Source organism: Tachypleus tridentatus, chromosome 9 (genome assembly GCF_004210375.1).
Source record: "Tachypleus tridentatus isolate NWPU-2018 chromosome 9, ASM421037v1, whole genome shotgun sequence".
Lineage (NCBI taxonomy): Eukaryota > Metazoa > Arthropoda > Merostomata > Xiphosura > Limulidae > Tachypleus > Tachypleus tridentatus.
In genome coordinates this window covers 18,213,853-18,235,645 of record NC_134833.1, presented here as the reverse complement: position 1 = coordinate 18,235,645, position 21,793 = coordinate 18,213,853, and the positions used below count along the sequence as shown (strand labels likewise).

Below are 21,793 nucleotides of genomic sequence, written 5' to 3'. Positions count from 1 at the left end.
GAAAGTTCGTTATATGGGAAACACTAATGTAACTGATGGTTTTTCAAATAAGGTTTACGTTGTTATTTTTGACATCCACTTTTGAGAAGAAGCTTTAGCGAGTTTAGCTGTCCAATTTCCACTCAATCACAGTATTATTGTGTGCATGTTGATGTCGCTAGCATCAGTGTCACTGTGTTTAAATGTGTTGGTCAGTTCACTTTATCATTTTTATTTTCGCACAGTGCATTACTGTAGCCTCATATATCAAAAGGGAGGTAATTTGTTAACAGAGCCACATTGGGATATCAGCTGTGTCCACCGCAGGGAGTCGAACCCAGAACTTTAACGTTGGGGGATATGTGCGTATGTAAATACAAGTCTTAGATACATTATTGTCTTTAGATCGGAAAAACTTCCGAAGTGCTATTAGCTGATGCATGCATACCTTAAAGATGGACATGGATTTGCTGTTTAATTATAACACATTTACGTTTTGAATTTATATAACAAAATGTTTTCGCACTGACAGTTTTTAATTATAGTCGGATTTTTAAAGTAATGAAAAGATTTGGTTTATTTGTTTGTTTGTTTTGAATTTTGCGCAAAGCTACACGAGGACTATCTGCACTATAATCTCTCAGTATTGTTAAAATTGAGATTGAATATCTATATATCCAAAAACGTTACAAAAATACACAGGCTTTCATAGGGTGTCCTAACTTTTTCACATTACTGTACATATCATCTGCATTTTAATTTATTTTTTTTACAAATATAAATGTGTTTTCAATATTGTTTTATTTATCATAAATTAAAATATCCTAGTATCATTCGATAGGTGCCTCTATTAGTCTATTTCTGGTATTCATACACTATTAATATAATAAGATTCAACCTCCAACTTCCTGTCTCAGTTGCAGGTAAATTTGTTATAGTGTTTACATCGATGAAGAAATACTAAATGGAGATGATTTATAATATTTTGTCAAAATCCGATCTTGAATTGACCACTCCGATATTTCACTACGGCTTTAGGCTTAGTCACTACTCATTGTCTTTATTCTTTCAGCAGCTTACAATGTATCTTTTATCTGTTTTTAACTGTATTTTACTTTTAACTATCTCGTTTGAAAACCATTACAATTTTTGTAAGTGATTCTGTGGGCTAACATCTTAATCAGAATTTTAACTACAATAATTTGATTTTATTGTTTATAATTATTAGGCAGACGTTGTTTAAGCGGTTTTGTTTTTATTTGACCAAGGGAAGTAAAATAACAAAGCTACAATTTTAAATTTCAAACATGGATAAACTTCTGTAATTTAAATATCAACTGTAGCCCCATGTAATAAAGTAAAACATTTACGAGTAACGTGAAAAATTCACACTGTATGTTTATTGAACTAAAATTTAGGATTTGAGTCCCTGCTAGCAGAATGCTCCTGAAGTACTTTCACACACACACACACACACACACAAAGAAACAGCGGTAAGCCTACGGATTTACAATGCTAAAATTCGGGGTTCGATTCCCCTATGTGGACTCAGCAGATAGCCCAATGTGGCTATGCTATGAGAAAGCACACAAAATAAAAGAATCATATGTTATCATAGAGTAAAAAATAAATTAGGTTACCAAGTTTTTATTTAGTAATGTTTAAATAAGTCATGCTTAGAAGGTGAACTCTTAATAATACAATAAGTAAAATGATGGTGATAAAAATTCTGGAATATTGATTTTCCTCTTACAAAAAGCACGTAAAAGTAATGCTATTTGATAAAAATGAAGCTTCTAGTGTTTTCTCTATGTCTTGCCTATCACTAGTACCAAACCTTGATTGTTTACAGTAGAATATAAAACGAAATGGAGAGTTTTATCTGAGGATATGAATCAAAAACTTCCTGAGTCTAGTCATGCTGAAATATAAAAAGGAGTGATAGTGTTTTACACATAACATTTGTTTTAATTTTTTTTAATTAATTAGTTCTTAACATTTCAACACTTTAGCATAGGTATTTCTTTAAATTATAAAATTAGTTCTAGCAACTTACTGTTTATTGTCTTGTGAACAATAGCTTATCATACAATCTCTATTATTATATATCATTTTTACAATGCTGCTGAAAAGGTAAAGTATATAGATGTGACAAAATAGCTGGACAACAGTGGTTAAAGTTGTTAACTGTGATTAGTGGATAGTATGCTTATTTCCGGTATAGAAACGATGACAATTGCATCATACGGCATTAAGTGAAATGTGTTTTCTAGTCTCTTAAGGTTGTACAAGATTTACGTCCAAGACTGATCATCGTGTAATTATTAGTAACATGCGAAAGGATGTACAGCAATTCAATGTCTGAAAGTGTATTTATAGTTATGAACCGTGTGAAGGTTTGTTTGTTTTGAATTTCGCGAAAAACTACTCAAGGGCTATCTGCGCTAGCCGTCCCTAATTTAGCAGTGTAAGACTAGAGGGAAGGCAGCTAGTCATCACCACCTATCGCCAACTCTTGGGCTACTCTCTTACCAACGAATAGTAGGATTGATCGTCGCATTATTACGCTCCCACTACTGGAAGGTCGAGCATGTTTGGTACGACGGGGATTCGAACCCGCGACCCTCAGATTAGGAGTCAAACGCCTTAACCCACCTGGCCATGCCGGGCCCCTTATAAAGCTAGTAACACACATGCAAATGTCATTGTGTGTGTATTTTACTAGATTTATGTGGTTCGTAACAACGCGGAACCAGATGATGAAATTTAGATGTAAACCCAGTTTCAAGTTAATGTTTTAGAATTCATATACATGTTTTTAATGAAAATTTACATACTGAGGAGTCAAATATGACGCTACAGTTTCTTAAAATCTTAAAAGACGCAGTTATATTCTTTCATTTTTAACAAAAAATTGTATTACCTGTTTATAAATGGCGGCAGACCCGTATAATTAGCATTTTTCATTGTTTTCTTGTATATGTAAGTCAAAGAATACTTATTTAATTTAGTCAATTATTCCAACCTTTTTGATGTGAAAAGTTTGAGCACGCCTTGCTGTTTCGAGTATGTGGTGGATGTCAAAAAAGTAGTGGATTTATAATAGCTATCCTGAAAATATAGCACAATTTAAGCAACAAAATAGTGTTATTACAGTACGTTATCACTTTAATTTTATAAAATATTGAAGAAATATTCCTAACACTGTGTTTCTAACGCTATCATTGTATCAGGCCTAACTCACAGACTTGCAAAAGTAACGTAAATGATTTTATTCTGTCATAGTTTTCATGCTATTACCAAAAGAATTGGTTGCCACGTACTGTGAGACTATTGTATTTTCTTTGATAACTTTCACATGTGAAGTGAATTATCCACATTTGTATAGTAAAAACTAAAATTCAGAATTACAATATTAAACTAATAGGACACCATTAGAGAATGTTGTGCTATACAATTTAATATCAAACCCTGTCCTTGTTAGAATCTTGTAAGGAATGTTGGGTTGAGATACAGATACATAAATTTCACTACAGCGTTCGTTGTATAGCATTGTATAATTGTAGTTAAACAATAATTGGAAATTGACAGAAGTTATTGTAATGATTAGTTTGATTACTTCCTAGTAAACTACTGCATGCTTTATTTATCACGTTATTCGTTCTTATTATCACAGCATATGGTTCAGACACAGATGAGTTCGTATGGCCAATATACACAAAGTGGTGACCAGACACAAACCTGTGTACAGCAGCGAACTGACCAGAAGGATATAGCAACTTTTACATCTCCTGTTATCACCACTAATGGTGTTGAACAACAGACTGTAAGTTTTTTTTTTCTTTTGAAATATGAAATTAGTTGAGATATAATTTTAAGTTTTCTATTAGCCAACACAAATAAATTTAGTTGCTGTTGTTTCTTGTTTTGTAACAAGTTAAGATATAACCATTCATTCATCTAAGTTTCCTGTAGTAACAGATTAAGTAACTCTGCAGTAATAAAGATAGGATGAGTGAACATCAAACTTGACATCATTTGGTTTCATTTTTTATTCCTTATTAAAGAAGTCTTAAGTAAAATTTGATGTTTGTTTATTTGTAAGGAAAGTTTAATTTCTGGTTTAAAGTAAACTTATTTTATACGGAAAATGTGAAAACACCAAAGAGCCAACGAGGTAAAAAGTCTAGTTTAATGAGTTGCATTAATAGTCAACCACTTTAATATCCAGTGCTTGTTCCTGTTAAGCTAAGTAAATAATCAACATTCGTTTTATAAAGGATTATATCACCAGTAGGTTTACTGGACATTAATTTTACAATATACTACATTACCAGGAGAGTTTATTTTGTAAACAATTACCAGTGATATAGTTATGATTGTTTTATTATGGTTTATAAATAATTTAATATTGATGTTGAATTGTGATTGAATTGTCACAACATCAGATAACTTATAGCTTTGTACTGCCAATTATTTTCACAAATAATTTTATATAGAACTCTATAACTATATAATTATAATTATATAGAACTCTATAACTATATAATTATAATTATATAGAACTCTATAACTATATAATTATAATTATATAGAACTCTATAACTATATAATTATAATTATATAGAACTCTATAACTATATAATTATAATTATATAGAACTCTATAACTATATAATTATAATTATATAGAACTCTATAACTATATAATTATAATTATATAGAACTCTATAACTATATAATTATAATTATATAGAACTCTATAACTATATAATTATAATTATATAGAACTCTATAACTATATAATTATAATTATATAGAACTCTATAACTATATAATTATAATTATATAGAACTCTATAACTATATAATTATAATTATATAGAACTCTATAACTATATAATTATAGAAATCTATAGTAAACATAAAACACTTTTTACAGGAGAAATCACTTTTGTCAATCTGTATCTTCAGTATAATGAAGACCAAAAATGATTCATTTGTTACATTTTATTTTTTTATAGTAAAAACTATTACAAACACTTGTGTTTTAAAAACAAACGAAAAACTTTTATCCTCAGATAACAATAAGTTGTTTACATTGTACTACTTACAATACTGAAATTATCATGTAATGAATTTAAAAAAAAAAAACTGTAAAAATCCTACAAATTATTGTGTGAGATTAGTTTAGGAAGCAATATATCACAAAAACATCATGCCATGTACCGGGAAAATCAGTTTTCTCATCTTACAATCAGTATTCTAAAGGTAATTGGGTGGTTAAAGAGAGAGATATGATATTATAATCCACTAAATTATATGTCGGGAGCTATTCTGTGATAACAATATGTAACAAAATTTTTACCATTTCTTGTTCCTGGACAGAAAGTGTTATTTTCCAATTGCTTATGCCTAAAGTAAATGGAAAAGACCTATTTTTCTCTTCAAACTTTGCTTTTGTGACCTGGGAGCATATAATGAAAACATGATGGAAGACTATATTTGGGGGCTAATACGTGAAAGTGGTTTATGTTACATTCGCAAGTCTTGAGAAAGTGCTCATTTCTAAACATTTTTGTATATTTTTGTGTAACTTTAGTATAAATACATGTAAATCTTGATTCATATGTTGTTTTATTCTGACTTTATGTAAATGAAAATGTGCAAATTTGCCTGTTTTTACTTAGAAAATAGGTTAATTTCTAAATTTCATTATCCAGGTTACAAAAGCAAAGTTTGAATGGAATAATGGCCATTTTCTGTACTTTTACAACATAAGCAATTAAGAAATAACACATACTGTGAGATAAATTTGAGCTGTCTAGTTAAGAATTTATTGGATGAACTCTAATTGGTATACACATAGTAGCTGTTTTAGTACTTTTAATTGTGTTATAACTTTAATGATAGATAAGGTCCATTGGTTAAATTCTGATGCACACTTTCTTGATGACAAGAAACCTACTTGAGGTAAAAATACATCTCAGAATGGCTGGTATGGGTATTAAAACTTTTACTAATAAAGCAGTGAATAACATTTTGACCTGACCCAGTTCTCCACCATACATTAAGAACTATTTATTGTTACTGTTTTTGATATTTGTACTGTTTTCCACTTTTAGATAGTTCATTAAATTCCTCTATTTTACAGTTGTAAAAACGAAAATACAGGTATGCAAAACAACTTAAGTCAGATTTTCAAGATAAGTTTATTGTTTTTGATATGTACCTGTAACTCAGTTTTACCTTTGTGAAATAAATAATGTTTCATTAACGTTGAGGTATTTACAGAATACCCTGTTATTAATTAGTAGTGTTTTATTATCCAGTTTGCCAAAAAAAAAAGTCTCAATTATCTACAACTTTTTCAAGCATCCATTTAGCAAAAGAAACAAAAATTAACACAAATCAACAACCAAAATGTCAAGTTTGGGAATAATTATTGTTTTTAGAGAAATGCTTACTGAACATATTTTTTATTTATTATATTTTATTTGCAAATAGTTGTGTTTTATATATTCTGAAACTCCATAATTCTAATGCAAAACATCATTTGTCATCCATTGCTATAGTCAGACTTTACTCAGTGTTATTTACTCTGATCTAACAGTAACATTACTGACAAAAATTTGTCAAATTTTGAAGGATGTGGATAACTTTGTTGAACCAAAAGATCAGTAAATCAAAGCGCTTAGTATTATAGAGATAATTTGTTAAGGCTTAGTATTATAATTTGTTAAGGCTTAGTATTATAATTTGTTAAGGCTTAGTATTATAATCTGTTAAGGCTTAGTATTATAATTTGTTAAGGCTTAGTATTATAATCTGTTAAGGCTTAGTTTTATAATTTGTTAAGGCTTAGTATTATAGAGATAATTTGTTAAAAAATAATAATTAATGATATTTTATTATAAGATGATTATTTTTTGTCTTATCCAAACTGGTTTGAGTTTTGTTTTGCATCTAACATGGTAGCTAAAGACATTTGCAGAAAACTGCTACTGTAAATAAAATCATTGACTCAATATTTTTAATCTTTATAGCAAACAGATTTAGAACCTGCTATACCATTGCTGGTTCCTGGCCAACTTGGTAATACGTTGACATCAATTGTTAGTACTGACACATCAAAATCAGGCCAGCCAAAGCGTCTTCACGTCAGTAACATCCCTTTTCGATTCAGAGATCCAGATCTCAGACAACTGTTTGGGGTATGTGCAGATACTGATAGTAATTAATTTTACATTAGTTCCATTTATGTAGACAGCATAAGCTGAAGAAAAACCAATGTAAAAATTGGTGGATATGCATACACATGTACAGGGTGGCCCATAAGTCCCTACCCATCCATATGTTGTGTCTAAACAACATATAATACTAATGATGAGTTGAAGACAACCCCTGCTATGTTGCAGAAAATGTCTCACAGAACATGGCTTTACATAATATTATGCAGCGAGAATGAGGGACAGCACACAGATACACTGGATATATAAGATATATGGATGGGTAGGGACTTACAGGCCACCCTGTATAAGTATTAATTAAGTGCTGCTCATTTCATCATTTTACCTGTTTTTATAATTTTAAGGACCTTACTGTGTAATCACCATTTCTCTAAGTCTTTCCAAGTTTTAATTTTTACACATTATATTAAAATAATTGTAGTCTTTCAAAGAAGGCCGAAATCAGGATAGATCATTAGATATAGAAAAACAGTTGTATTTAGCCTTCACTGCTTTTACATGTAATTTTATAATTGTAACTCATGTATGCTTATTTATAGTTTAATAAAATACAGTTCTAGCATCCTGTACAATTTCCAATGAAACATTACATCTGACGGTGTTGAAATAACTGTTCCCTAAATAACTGATTCATTATCAAAAATGTATGAAGCTAAATATGCTGTTTAACTTTTTCAGCAATTTGGCCCAATTTTAGATGTTGAAATCATTTTTAATGAGAGAGGCTCAAAGGTAAGTCATGTTGTAAACATTTCAAAGCTAAAATTTCACAAACTAATATACAAAAAAATTATATTTAAATGTTAATTAAGATATCTTAATAATAAATCAAAAAGGAGTTTATGTTTTTATTCTTTGTTGAAAGAAATGACATTTAAGATATCTTAATAAATTAAAAATTAAAATATGAATTTTTTTTTTATTCAAGAAATGAGAGTTAAGATAAAAATAGTGACCAAAATGAATGGACGATTAAAATGTTTATTATTTTTTGCTTCTACTTATTTATAAACATCTTTATTGTTTTCTTTTTTTACCTCTTGGGTATTTAATTGTGATAATAATGTTGTATATTATTATTCGTATTACTTAACAGCCAATTTCTGAGGAAAAAAACACACCTTTTTCTCTACCCGTTTTCCCCAGTCTTTGGAAATTTATTTATTTATTTCATTTGAACATTTATTGGTACAATGTTTGAAGAATGAATTAGGGAAAGTTTGTGGTACTATTCAGTCATGAAGATATATCAGAGACAAAATCATCTTTCTTCTGTCTCTGCTTCTTCTAATTAGCAAACATTTGAATCACATAGCTATTTGGGCCTCGTAATCCAAGGGTCGTGGGTTCGAATCCCTGTCACATCAAACACACTTATCCTTTCAGTTGTGGGGGCATTATAATGTGATGGTCAATCCCACTATTTGTTGGTAAAAGAGTAGCCCCAGAATTGGCAGTGGGTGGTGATGACTAGCTGCCTTCCCTCCAGTCTTACACTACATGCATATATGGACAAAAGACACTGATGACTGAAATCAAATTTCAAATCAGGTAATAAACTTATTTTTGAAAGGCTTCTAGTAATTTTTCTGTTCACAACCAGGTGATTTTTAGTTCTGAATGTCCTTGATGCAATGGATCCATTACATGCATCACCTCATCTTGCATGTCACCTATTCACAAGTCCCTAGGAAACAACATAAGTTCTGATTTCCTGCCACAAGTCATGTGTTTCTTGACTTTTTTGCTGTTAATTTTATAACTTTCACTTGTTTTGCTCATGAATTTCAAAAATCATAGTTAATGCTTATATTAACTTCTCATTTAATATAGAAAATACTACAATCTGTCAAATGTTTTGTATCGTTTGTTCACTCAGTTTAGAAGACTACACTAAGATCTCTCATAGCTGCATTGTCAGCTTTTATTGATCAGTGTTATATTGTGGCTATTAATGCTAAATCTTATTTTGTACTTCTGGTCACACTTTCTGATTGTGTGAATGCTCAATTTATGTTTGTAGGTCAATAAGCTTAACCTTTTGTACAGTTTTGTTCACCTTCCTTGAGTGAAGAGCAGAAATTGTCAGCTAGTTCTAGTAATCTCAAAGAAAGCTCTTCCAGTCTTATTTCAATATTTTTTTTTCAGGTATTTGGAAATTTAAATCATTGTACAATTTCCTTTATGCCTAAAGGTGTCAGTATTATACTTGTAGTTGAAACATCGAGAATTTAAGATACTGTCGTAGCATATGTAGTCTTATTGCTGCCCTTAGTATCTGTTAGCATATGTAGCCTTATTGCTACCCTTAGTATCTGTTTGTCAACATGAAGAACATTTGTGTGTCAGTGTTATATTTGGTGATTCGGTTCATGAATCTTTGTATCTTTCACATTCTCTTGGTTACTGTTGATACATTCTGAAGTTACAAGAATGGTAATTTTCGTGATCCTCACAGTTCTTGGTTGGTAGGATAACCTTTTACAACAGATGTTTCTTTAAAATTTCTAGGAACTCTCATTTGACCATTCTTTGGGGGGGGGGTCCTATGTGGTTTTCTTCTTCCCTGTATTCTTGGGGGGGGGTACTATGTTGTTTTCTTCTTCTCTGTGTTCTTTGGGGGGTCCTATGTGGTTTTCTTCTTCTCTGTGTTCTTTGGGGGGGGGTCCTTCTATGTGGTTTTCTTCTTCCCTGTGTTCTTTGGGGGGGTCCTTCTATGTGGTTTTCTTTTTCCCTGTGTTCTTTGGGGGGGGTCCTTCTGTGTGGTTTTCTCCTTCCCTGTGTTCTTTGAGGGGGTCCTTCTGTGTGGTTTTCTTCTTCCCTGTGTTCTTTGAGGGGGTCCTTCTGTGTGGTTTTCTTCTTCCCTGTGTTCTTTGGGAGGGTCCTTCTGTGTGGTTTTCTTTTTCTCTATGTTCTCATAAGTTTGCATTTCTACATTTTTGAGACTTTTTCTTTAACACAGTTATTGGCTATCAGCTGGTTCCTTTAAAATTCTCACTTTCTGAAAATCTTGGTGATTTAATATCTGTTACTGCTGGCTTGTATGTCCCATCAATGTGGTACTAACCTTCCCTCTGCACAGTATTTCATTCAGTAAGCCTCAAAAAGGCTTCTTGCATCGTTCTCTTTTTGAAGGAATTTTACCTGAATTCATTTTTCACTCCAGAAAAATTTGGGTTCTAGCCTCTCATCATGATTTTGCTAAGCACTGTCTTCTCTCCAACACCTGATAAAGTTGCAGTCTTCCCCCTGCATTACCTTCTCTTTGTGATCCTACATTTGCTGGTGGTGTTACAAAATGAATTTGTCCTATTGGACGGGGACACTCATTTAGGTTTAATTGTTTGTGGAACACTTGGCTTCAGGATCCTTAGGTTCCACATATTCTTCATTCCATTTTTTAATTTATGTTCATCAATTTGTATGTTTTTCAGTGTCCTTTTGATCTGATCTGTCTATAAATTTTGGATCTCTTAGAAGAAAAAAAGGAGTAAAAAATTGATCGCCACATGTTTCCAGGTTTTCTCTCTTCCCCTTGTGTTCTTAAGTAATGAAGAAATAAAGAAATTGAAAATGTGTAATATGTATATTGTTTCATCTTAATTACTTCTTGAAAGACCTCCTATTTTAAAACCAAAAATATGATAATGCTAGAAACATTTCTTTGGCACAGATCAAGCCAGTTTCGTGACATCACTGGCCTTTTCAGTTTCATCTGACAAAGATTTTAGTCCAGGTGTCCATCCAGTCTACCAAATTACTGATTTATTTCATTGAGAATTTTTCCTTGAACATGCACAGGGCAGTTCTTTGTTCTCTGACTCTGGTCATTCATTTAATCAACATGTATGAATGTATATGTTTACCTCCCTACTACCTGATCACCCACACTTTCTCTTTATATTTTAGTTGAAGAACAAATACATACATTGCTGAAAAGAATGCCTTCTCCTCTGGTGTCCATATTGTTACTGCAGTCTCTTTGTCAGGTGGTCATTTCTACTCAGTTTTTCCTGTCAAGTCCATTACAATTCCTTTTTCTCTAGTTCTGGATCATGCACAAGTTCTGATTGATCTCACCACACAATATTGTAGTTATCTAATTATTATATCATCTCACCACACAATATTGTAGTTATCTAATTATTATATCATCTCACCACACAATGTTGTAGTTATCTAATTATTATATCATCTCACCACACAATATTGTAGTTATCTAATTATTATATCATCTCACCACACAATATTGTAGTTATCTAATTATTATATCATCTCACCACACAATATTGTAGTTATCTAATTATTATATCATCTCACCACACAATGTTGTAGTTATCTAATTATTATATCATCTCACCACACAATATTGTAGTTATCTAATTATTATATCATCTCACCACACAATGTTGTAGTTATCTAATTATTATATCATCTCACCACACAATGTTGTAGTTATCTAATTATTATATCATCTCACCACACAATGTTGTAGTTATCTAATAATTATATCATCTCACCACACAATATTGTAGTTATCTAATTATTATATCATCTCACCACACAATATTGTAGTTATCTAATTATTATATCATCTCACCACACAATATTGTAGTTATCTAATTATTATATCATCTCACCACACAATATTGTAGTTATCTAATTATTATATCATCTCACCACACAATATTGTAGTTATCTAATAATTATATCATCTCACCACACGATATTGTAGTTATCTAATAATTATATCATCTCACCACACGATATTGTAGTTATCTAATAATTATATCATCTCACCACACGATATTGTAGTTATCTAATAATTATATCATCTCACCACACAATATTGTAGTTATCTAATTATTATATCATCTCACCACACAATATTGTAGTTATCTAATTATTATATCATCTCACCACACAATATTGTAGTTATCTAATTATTATATCATCTCACCACACAATATTGTGGTTATCTAATTATTATATCATCTCACCACACAATATTGTAGTTATCTAATTATTATATCATCTCACCACACAATATTGTAGTTATCTAATTATTATATCATCTCACCACACGATATTGTAGTTATCTAATTATTATATCATCTCACCACACAATATTGTAGTTATCTAATAATTATATCATCTCACCACACAATATTGTAGTTATCTAATTATTATATCATCTCACCACACAATATTGTAGTTATCTAATTATTATATCATCTCACCACACAATATTGTAGTTATCTAATTATTATATCATCTCACCACACAATATTGTAGTTATCTAATTATTATATCATCTCACCACACAATATTGTAGTTATCTAATTATTATATCATCTCACCACACAATATTGTAGTTATCTAATTATTATATCATCTCACCACACAATATTGTAGTTATCTAATTATTATATCATCTCACCACACATATTGTAGTTATCTAATTATTATATCATCTCACCACACAATATTGTAGTTATCTAATAATTATATCATCTCACCACACAATATTGTAGTTATCTAATTATTATATCATCTCACCACACAATATTGTAGTTATCTAATTATTATATCATCTCACCACACAATATTGTAGTTATCTAATTATTATATCATCTCACCACACAATATTGTAGTTATCTAATTATTATATCATCTCACCACACGATATTGTAGTTATCTAATTATTATATCATCTCACCACACAATATTGTAGTTATCTAATTATTATATCTTTCCAGTCCCAGAGCTCATCAACCAATGTTTCAGTTGTATTCAGAGTTTGAATCTCTCTGGTTACTTGCTTCATCTCAGAGCTAAGTGTTCCTTGTTGGAATATTACAGTTGTACAACTAAAATGATTATCAAGCATGTATTTCTTCCTGAAATACCTTCCTGCCTGCAAGTTGAAACATCTTGCAGGAGAATTGTGTTATTACATCACAGCTGCAAAACGAAAAGAATCTGGTTTGTTGTAAGGAAGTGGAGTTCATGGTATTTCTCTGGCACTTAACAACAAGTCATCAAGAAGGTGGCAGAATATAGAACTTATGGAATGGCGGTGCACATATTGCATTGTGTTGACGACATCCAGAACAAAACATTGCATGGTTGTTGACATAGACAAGTATCTATTTGAAGTTCATTTTAATTATAAAAATATAAACCTTTTAATATTTTGTGCACTTTTACAAGAAAGGTTAACTTGATAGCAGCACAAATGATTTTCAATGTTATTCTTGTTTGGGAAAATAGTATATAAAGGGCAATTAGTTATGCTTTTGAAGTTTGAAAATGTGGGTGCTTTCTCATAAATTGGCTGTTCACAATATAATATTTTAACAAAAACAACATCTGTGTTAACTTTCAATTTTGGAACATATGAATTTTGGAATTATACATTAACCAAGTATAATGTTTTCAGTTTAGTGAGGGATATTTTGTTACTGGTACATTAATGTAAGATTTTTGTTTTCTTGTTTTTGTGTTTAAAAGTTGCATATTTCAACTAATAACTCAAATTTTAATCTTTCTTTTTCATTAATTAATTTACTAAATACTTTTATTTTGTTGAAATGAACATTATGTTTTATATGTATAATTTTTTTTTCCTGATGGATAGATAGAAAAAGTGTGTTTTTAATTACTTAAAATTCATAAAAATTTGTAGCAACAAATCAGAAGAAATAATATTTTTAAAATATTTTTTAACATTCTCTACTTCAAAAAAGACTAAAGGTTTACTTTTTTTTGGGGTATTATTAAAATAAATCAATTAGTAAAACAGCTTTATGTATGTATATATTTATATGAATGACGTATAGTGTGTTTGACATTGAATATTTATATGTTTTGCCAATGTATCTTATGTGAAATAATTGTGATTGTATTTTCATGTTTTGAATATCAAATTTTGTTTATATATAATAATAATAATTTCAGATATTTTAATATGCATCGTGCAACTTAGATAAAAAAAACAAACTAATTCATGTCCTTAGAAGATGAATGCTTTGGAAAACAAATGTCTTCTAAAATTCTTTATTTGGTTTTGAAGCTGTTGCATTGTTTGACTTTATTCACTTTGTTTATCATATGATTATATGGTAATGTTGCCTTATATATTTTTTTAGCATTAGGTTTGTGTACTCTACAAATGTGGTATTTCCTTGCATATAACTGATGAATATTAAGAGTTTTTTAAGCTCCAAATAAACAGTTTAGTAAATTTGGCCAGTATTCTCTTGGCACACTGCAACTTTAAATGTTTTAAAAGTTGTTTGATATAACAATACATCATAAGATGTTAAAACTAGTAAAAAGAATAAAATATTTTATTGTAATTAACTGGCTGCATGCACATCATCATTCAAACATCCTTTTTAAAAATGGTCATTATTTTCTAAACACTCTTCATCCAAGCAATATGTATCTTGGTGTTTATCAGCAAACTACAATTACTGTTTTCTGGATAATTCTATAGTAGGTTAATAGTTGTTTGAAATGCCATCCAGACAAGGCTTTAGAAATGTTTATTAGTTAAATGAAGCATCATCTAACCAATGCTATAAGTTCATCAGTTAGTTGAAACATCCTACAGACAGTGCTACAAGTTTGGTTCATTCATCAATTAGTGTAATTGGAGTACAGTCTCAACAGTGTTATACGTTTGGTTCATCAGTTAGTTGCAACATCATTCCAACAATGTTTTAAGAGGTGTTCATTAGGTAACTGGAGCACCATCAAAATAATGCTATACATTTGGTTCATCTGTTAGTTGAAACATCATTCCAACAATGTTTTAAGAGGTGTTCATTAGGTAACTGGAGCACCATCTAAATAATGCTATACATTTGGTTCATCAGTTAGTTGGAGCATCATTCCAGCAATGTTTTAAGAGGTGTTCATTAGGTAACTGGAGCACCATCTAAATAATGCTATACATTTGGTTCATCAGTTAGTTGGAACATCATTCCAACAATATTTTAAGAGGTGTTCATTAGGTTACTGGAGCACCATCTAAACATTGATTAAATTTTCAATTAGTTGAAACATCATACAGACAATGTTTTGACAAGTATCAATTAGTATCAAGTGAAAAATCTGTATAGATAGTACACTGTAGTTGGAAAAACTGTTACTTGTGAAAAAACAAACACTAAAAAACACTAAATTACTTTGAAATGAAGATATTTTGGATCAAGGCCCCTCATTAGATAGTGCCTACAATAGTTTTGAAAAATAAAAAGAAACAAATTTGGATATTAATAGAATAATAAAATGAAACATGTAGTGGCATATCCAGGGGATTTTAGGGGGACAATAAGTAAAAAAAGCTGAAATTGATCTAAACTTTTTAACAAATGGTCATTAAAAGAAACAAAATATAAAAGTGTTTATAAAAGTTTTTTTAATGTTAAAAAACTAGTTTATTGTATGTAAAAGCTGAAAAATAATAAGTAATTAGTATGCCTAGAGGTTTAGAGTGTATCCCCCCTCAGCTATGATTTTGGGATCATCCGTATCAAATCTATGTAACTTTTGGAAAAAAAAACTTTGTCTAGGTGAAACAAACATTATAGTAAACCTGGATAAATGATACATAATAAATTTATAATATAAGACGAATGTAGTTGAATGTAAAAAAAATTCAAGATAGTTACAGAAAAGAGGTAGAAAATACAGTAAATTTTACAGGCATTGAACCATACTGGCATGATAACAAATAAGGCAAAGGTGTAAAAGTTAGGTAATGTTAAAGAATGGTAAAAATATTACTTGGAATGAAGCATTATATTTTAAAAAATGATTTGGTATTCCTGATGAATAAAAGGTTTTCTAGTTTATAAATAAGATGCTGATATTCTTCTTATGTGAAGAAGATGATTTTCATTGCAAAAATGATACATAGTGCCTGGCCAGGTGGTTAAGGCACTCGACTAGTAATCCAAAAGTCGCGGGTTCAAATCCTCGTCACATCAAATATGCTTACCATTTCAGCCTTGAGGGCATTATAATGTAACAGTCAATCTCACTATTTGTTGGTAAAAGAGTAGCCCAAGAGTTGGTGGTGGGTTGTGATGATTAGCTGCCTTCCCTCTAATCTTACACTGCTAAGTTGGGGAAGGCTAGCGCATATAGCCCTTGTGTAGCTTTGCATAAAATTCTAAAACAAACACACATAGCGCCTGAATTGTGATTTTTGTAATATTTTATATATATTTGTGAGACTGGTTGCAAAGTTAGTGATAGATTTTTTGTTGGGAAAAGTATTAACCCTAACATTGATGATGTAGTCTCCTAAAATTCTTGAAACGACAAACAAGAGTTTTCTCATCTCAAACTAATTGTTTTATATCTGTTGCAATTAAATGTTCCTCAGATTATTGCAAAGAACAACATCTTATATCCTGGGAACTATTTCCACACTAGGACTTAAGCAAACTTAATAAATGTTCTTTCACCTAATGTTTTCTTCTGAGTAACATTTTTTACAGTCATTTAATGTGATCTTAATTCTACACTTACATTCTATATTCTCTAATTTCTTTTCGTTATTTTTTAGCTAACAGTTTAATAGTTTTGAAAAGACATTTTTTGTTTGTGTGTTTAAAGTAAATTAAATTTTTTTATTAATTTCTTATGTATGGTAAATCTGTATTTTATTATAGCATGATACTTGTTTTCACAGTACAACAGTGTTTACCAACAGTCAAAGTACACACACACACACACACACACTACTATGTATGTGTCATATATCTTTAGTCTTTTATTACTCATTATTTCAGGGACTACTGAGGAAAGGTCTTGGTCCAAGATATTGTTATCATTTCGAAATAAAATTACAGTGTTTGGAAATGTACTGTTGTTTACATTTTAATGCGTAATAGTAATTTAAGCTGAATCATTACGTCCAAAGTGTTTTAAGAGGGATTTGTCGGTTCGTTGAAACATCCAGACAACCAGCTATTATTTATCAAATAGTGCTTTAGCTGAGGGTGGTCTAAGAAGTGAATTAGGAAGTTTGTTTCAAAGACACACTACTTAGGCAATTAGTTTGCAAATGTGCATCATGCAACAAACAGAATAATGTATTCATTTATTTAAAAATAAAAGTACTACTGTTTATTTTTATTTTTAGTTATTTATGATGAAATACCACTTAAGAAAGTACAGTACGTTGTGTGTTTTATTTTTTGATTTCAGTAATGATTATTCAATGTAATGGTTGTTAGATGTGTTTTTGTATAATATTTCTTTGAAATACGCTGGTTTTAAAAATGCCAGCGAAACACAAATTCAGTGTTTCCTGTAACGTAGGTTAGTGATTGTTATCTTTCACCTTAACAAAAGTGTTTTTATTTTGTTAACTATTGCAGATGTATCTTACTTATTACTACTAGCAGAGATATTAATGATATGCAAACAGAAAAGGTTTGAAGCATTATTTTCAGAGAGAGATAATTTATAAAGAATTTTAAATATATTGTCATGACAGAAATAAAGATCTGAGAGTGCTTCACAACTGCATCTTTTAATCTGAAATATACTCACATGTAAACCAACAGTTGTAATAACAGTCATTTTTAGGTATTTAAGTACAGAATGCTCCATTTGTTTTTCATTGTTCCATTTTCTCCTTTAATGACCATTTTAAAGTCCTCCCAGTGAACCAATCAATAGCAGATGTATGCTCTGCTATGGCAAAAATTGTCTTTTTTGAATTACCTTATCACAAGTATGGTAGAAACAGTGACAGATTAGATCTTACTCTGAAACTTTATATCTATTTATGCATTTCCTGTGCACAGATGAACAAGTGTATACACTACAGTACTTCAGAAGTTGGGGCTGATAAACCTCTGTGTTAGAGCCATCGTTCAGTTTAACAACAAAAAAAACTACCCCAAGACCTTGAAAAAAGGTTTTCACGTAAGCTAATAGCATCTGCACACAAGGAGTACTTTCATACCTCACATTACTGAATCATTTAGAGATACAACCTTACTTCTATAATAACTAACCTTTTAGAAATCTATTGGCTGGGATGAAACAACCACCTAGATAATTCTCCTATTAACACATGCTTTACACTGTTATTTTATTGTGGTAACTGAAAGATGTTGTGAGTTTTAACTGTAAGTTAATGATTGAAATAGATATGTGGATTACTAAAGCCTTAAAAATAAATATACATGGATTACTAAAACCTTAAAAATAAATATACATGGATTACTGAAACCTTAAAAATAAATATACATGGATTACTGAAACCTTAAAAATAGATATACATGAATTACTGAAACCTTAAAAATAAATATTCATGAATTACTGAAACCTTAAAAATAAAATACAAATAAAATAAATATCGTGGATTACTAAAACCTTGAAAAAATAAATATATTCATGGATTACTGAAACCTCTAAAATAAATATACGTGGATTACTGAAACCTTAAAAATAGATATACATGAATTACTGAAACCTTAAAAATAAATATACATGTATTATTGAAACCTTAAAAATAAATATACATGGATTACTAAAACCTTAAAAATAAATATACATGGATTACTAAAACCTTAAAAATAAATATACATGGATTACTGAAACCTTAAAATTAAACATAACAGATGAACAAATTAACGAAGGATAATAGAAATCTGTGCGTAAGAAGTAAAAAAGCCATGGAACTCTAAATAAAACCTTGAGTAGTAACAGTCTTAGATCAACAAAAAACATTTTGTGAAATCGTTTGCATAACTGCTGTTTAGAGTATTTTAAATATATTTACTTGGTCAGCTTATTTAACAAATAGTGATGAATTTTCAGTAAGAACCAGAGCTCTAGTATCTAACAAAGTTAATTTAATTTGGTTTAAATATTGTCCTATTAACTCCTTAAACCCAAGTGGACACGACCAATGTTTAACTGAAAATCTCAATTCATCCATTAGACAGTGATAGCATCTGATAACATTAATGTTTTTTTGAAAGAAGACTTATTCAAACTATGTTATTATCCACCTTACATAAATAGATCAGATATTTTAAAAAGTATGGTGTTAATCATCAGGACATCATGGAAATAATTCTGACAACATTTTAAACAAATTATGTGTTTAAAGATTTGTTACTCTTATAAGAACATTATCTGTTTCAAAGTACTAGCATTGGAGCATATACTTTTTATCAGTTGAATATATATGTACAGACTACAAAATGATTGAAAAAATACCTTATCAGTTGAAGCAATGGTTATACTCTGCTAGTAGCTAGTTTTCCAACATGATTATTAACTGAAATCTAAAAGAACGTAAGATATATCTGTCATTTGTAAAAGTACAGACAAGATCTGAAGGTTTAAAAGCTTAAAAAAATTTGTACATGTTAAACCTTTTGTTTTATATTAATCTAATTATCTGTTTATTAAACTAATATACATCATTTTATCCAAAAGTACAATTCATTACCTAAAAAATATAATTTAATATCAGTTTTTCTGTGAACTTTTCAGTATCTTACTTTGTGTGATGTCTATTTTGTCCAGTGCCTTATATTATTACGTTTTGTTTTTCAAAAGTATATTTTGCTTTTCTGGGAAAATGGTATTATTAACTGTCATTTCTCTGAGATGGTAATCCAGCTCTGACTCATCCTATTTTTCTTCAACTTTTCTTAACCCTTTTCATTCTGTTTCCTCAGTTTTCTTTTGCAAATAAAGCATGATAAAAGCATGTTGATAAATTGAAGTACACAAACAGCAAGCCAAGAAAATTTACCAGTGTTATATATATATTTAAGATAAATAGATTTATAATTTAGTTCATCTAGACACCAACATTTTGAGACTATATTATGAAATTTGTACAGTGAAAAATACAACTTAGTTTATGATTTTGGCCAAATGTCATTAGTGTCATGTACAAATGTGTTACAAAATTTATGAACAAGCCTATTTAACAATTCATCTGTTAGTTTTCACATTTGATCTTTTTATTTGTTTTTTTGAAGTTCAACCTTCCTAGAAAAAGTAAATTAATTTATAATGAACATTAATTGTTTATTTAAATGTATCAATGCTTATAAGGTTTTTCAGATCCTAAGCTGAAAAAAACTGAAAAGACAGTTGATTATATTTTCCAAATCATCCCTCTTCTGAAATGTTTTAAATGTATTTGTTTAGAATATAGCATTTTCCACTAATTTATTTTATTGATTGAAAATTAATATTGTGAAGAGTTTAGAAATTATTTTCACTGAATGTTTTCCTTCGTGAATAAATCTGAATTTTTCACCAAAGGGATATACATTAACTTGGAATTCGTATTTAATTTGTTCATAATGGGCTGATTCTGATTAATTATAACTGTTTGTCATTTTAACGTTTTGTTTAAGACTTGTAGTACGGGGATTTTGTAATAACGAAATTTACTGTTTATATTGTAAAAACAGATTTATCACTGAACCCTAAATCCTCCTCTTTCTGTTCCTGAAAATCCCTCTCTTTTCCTACTCTCCCTTGTTATCAGTTATTATAATATTTGGATTTAAAGCAACTGTAATTGTAACCTTTCAATAAACAATGGTGCATGCCTGAAAGGGCAGCTTTTATCTGAATTTAATATGTGGCTATGATTTAATTGAAAAGTTTTAATGTCTATGTTCTTTGTCTTTACAGGGCAAGTTGTGTTCAAGTGCACGGATATTAATTAATGCATGTCTTTTTTTTCTTGTTTGTCTTATGCATGCAGGGATTCGGTTTTGTAACATTCGCAAGTAGCGCGGATGCTGATCGCGCACGAGAGCAATTGAACGGCACCGTGGTTGAGGGACGCAAAATAGAGGTGCATGACCTTTTACCTTTGTGATAGCACTCACTGTCCTAATGTTAGGCTTAGGTAAAGTCAGTCAGCAAAGAAATGTCCATCCTGAAATTAGTTATCTTAGACTTGTATGATCACAAACACATATTCATGTATGTAGATAATGTGTGAATATGTTTTCACTTTGAATTGAATGAATCACTGTGATTGAATCATGGCTTTGAAATAGTAAATATTAGAGTATTGTGGATTTGTGTCTGTAATTTTTGTAGATACAGTATTTCCTGTTTAGTACACCAGGAAAATTAAAACTATTAATTACTTTAGCTGATTATATTGTTATTAATTATATTATTTATTCCATTTTTTGTTTCATTTTGCATCAGGTTGGTTTTTTTTTCTCAGTTTTGTAATGAATTAATCCGGTTGTATGGGTGTTGGCTTATTAAGTTAATGTACTTGTACATAACTGGAACACCATTTTGTAGCTAGTTGGAGAGTGTGGTTTATTAACTTACATAGCTGGAGGTGCCAGATGTTTTTCTGCCACATTTCTCTTTTATTCGCACTGCTTGAAACCATAAAGCACGATTGTTTCTACATGTGCCTTTCTTTACTTACTGGATAGACATTTCTTTTGCTGATGCTGTTATTTAAGTAGATTTAAGAGTAGTAAGTATGTATGTATTTTCCTTTTTTTTTATCTTAGCTATCAGCCTC

At 30.0% G+C, this 21,793-nt stretch overlaps 1 protein-coding gene across 6 annotated transcripts in view; it reads left to right on the top strand.

The window, feature by feature from the left end:
• The window catches only part of LOC143224798 (RNA binding protein fox-1 homolog 1-like), a 221,985-nt gene that overhangs the window by 157,556 nt on the left and 42,636 nt on the right, over nucleotides 1–21,793 (top strand). For 4 of the 6 annotated variants that reach the window (XM_076453112.1, XM_076453115.1, XM_076453114.1 and 1 more), the window contains 4 exons: nucleotides 3,656–3,805; nucleotides 7,024–7,191; nucleotides 7,906–7,959; nucleotides 21,002–21,094. In XM_076453112.1, coding sequence (XP_076309227.1) covers nucleotides 3,656–3,805; nucleotides 7,024–7,191; nucleotides 7,906–7,959; nucleotides 21,002–21,094 — 465 coding nt within the window. Of the gene's footprint in view, nucleotides 1–3,003; nucleotides 3,135–3,655; nucleotides 3,806–7,023; nucleotides 7,192–7,905; nucleotides 7,960–21,001; nucleotides 21,095–21,793 lie in introns of those variants that run through there. The other 2 variants (XM_076453116.1, XM_076453113.1) reach the window with 2 other exon arrangements.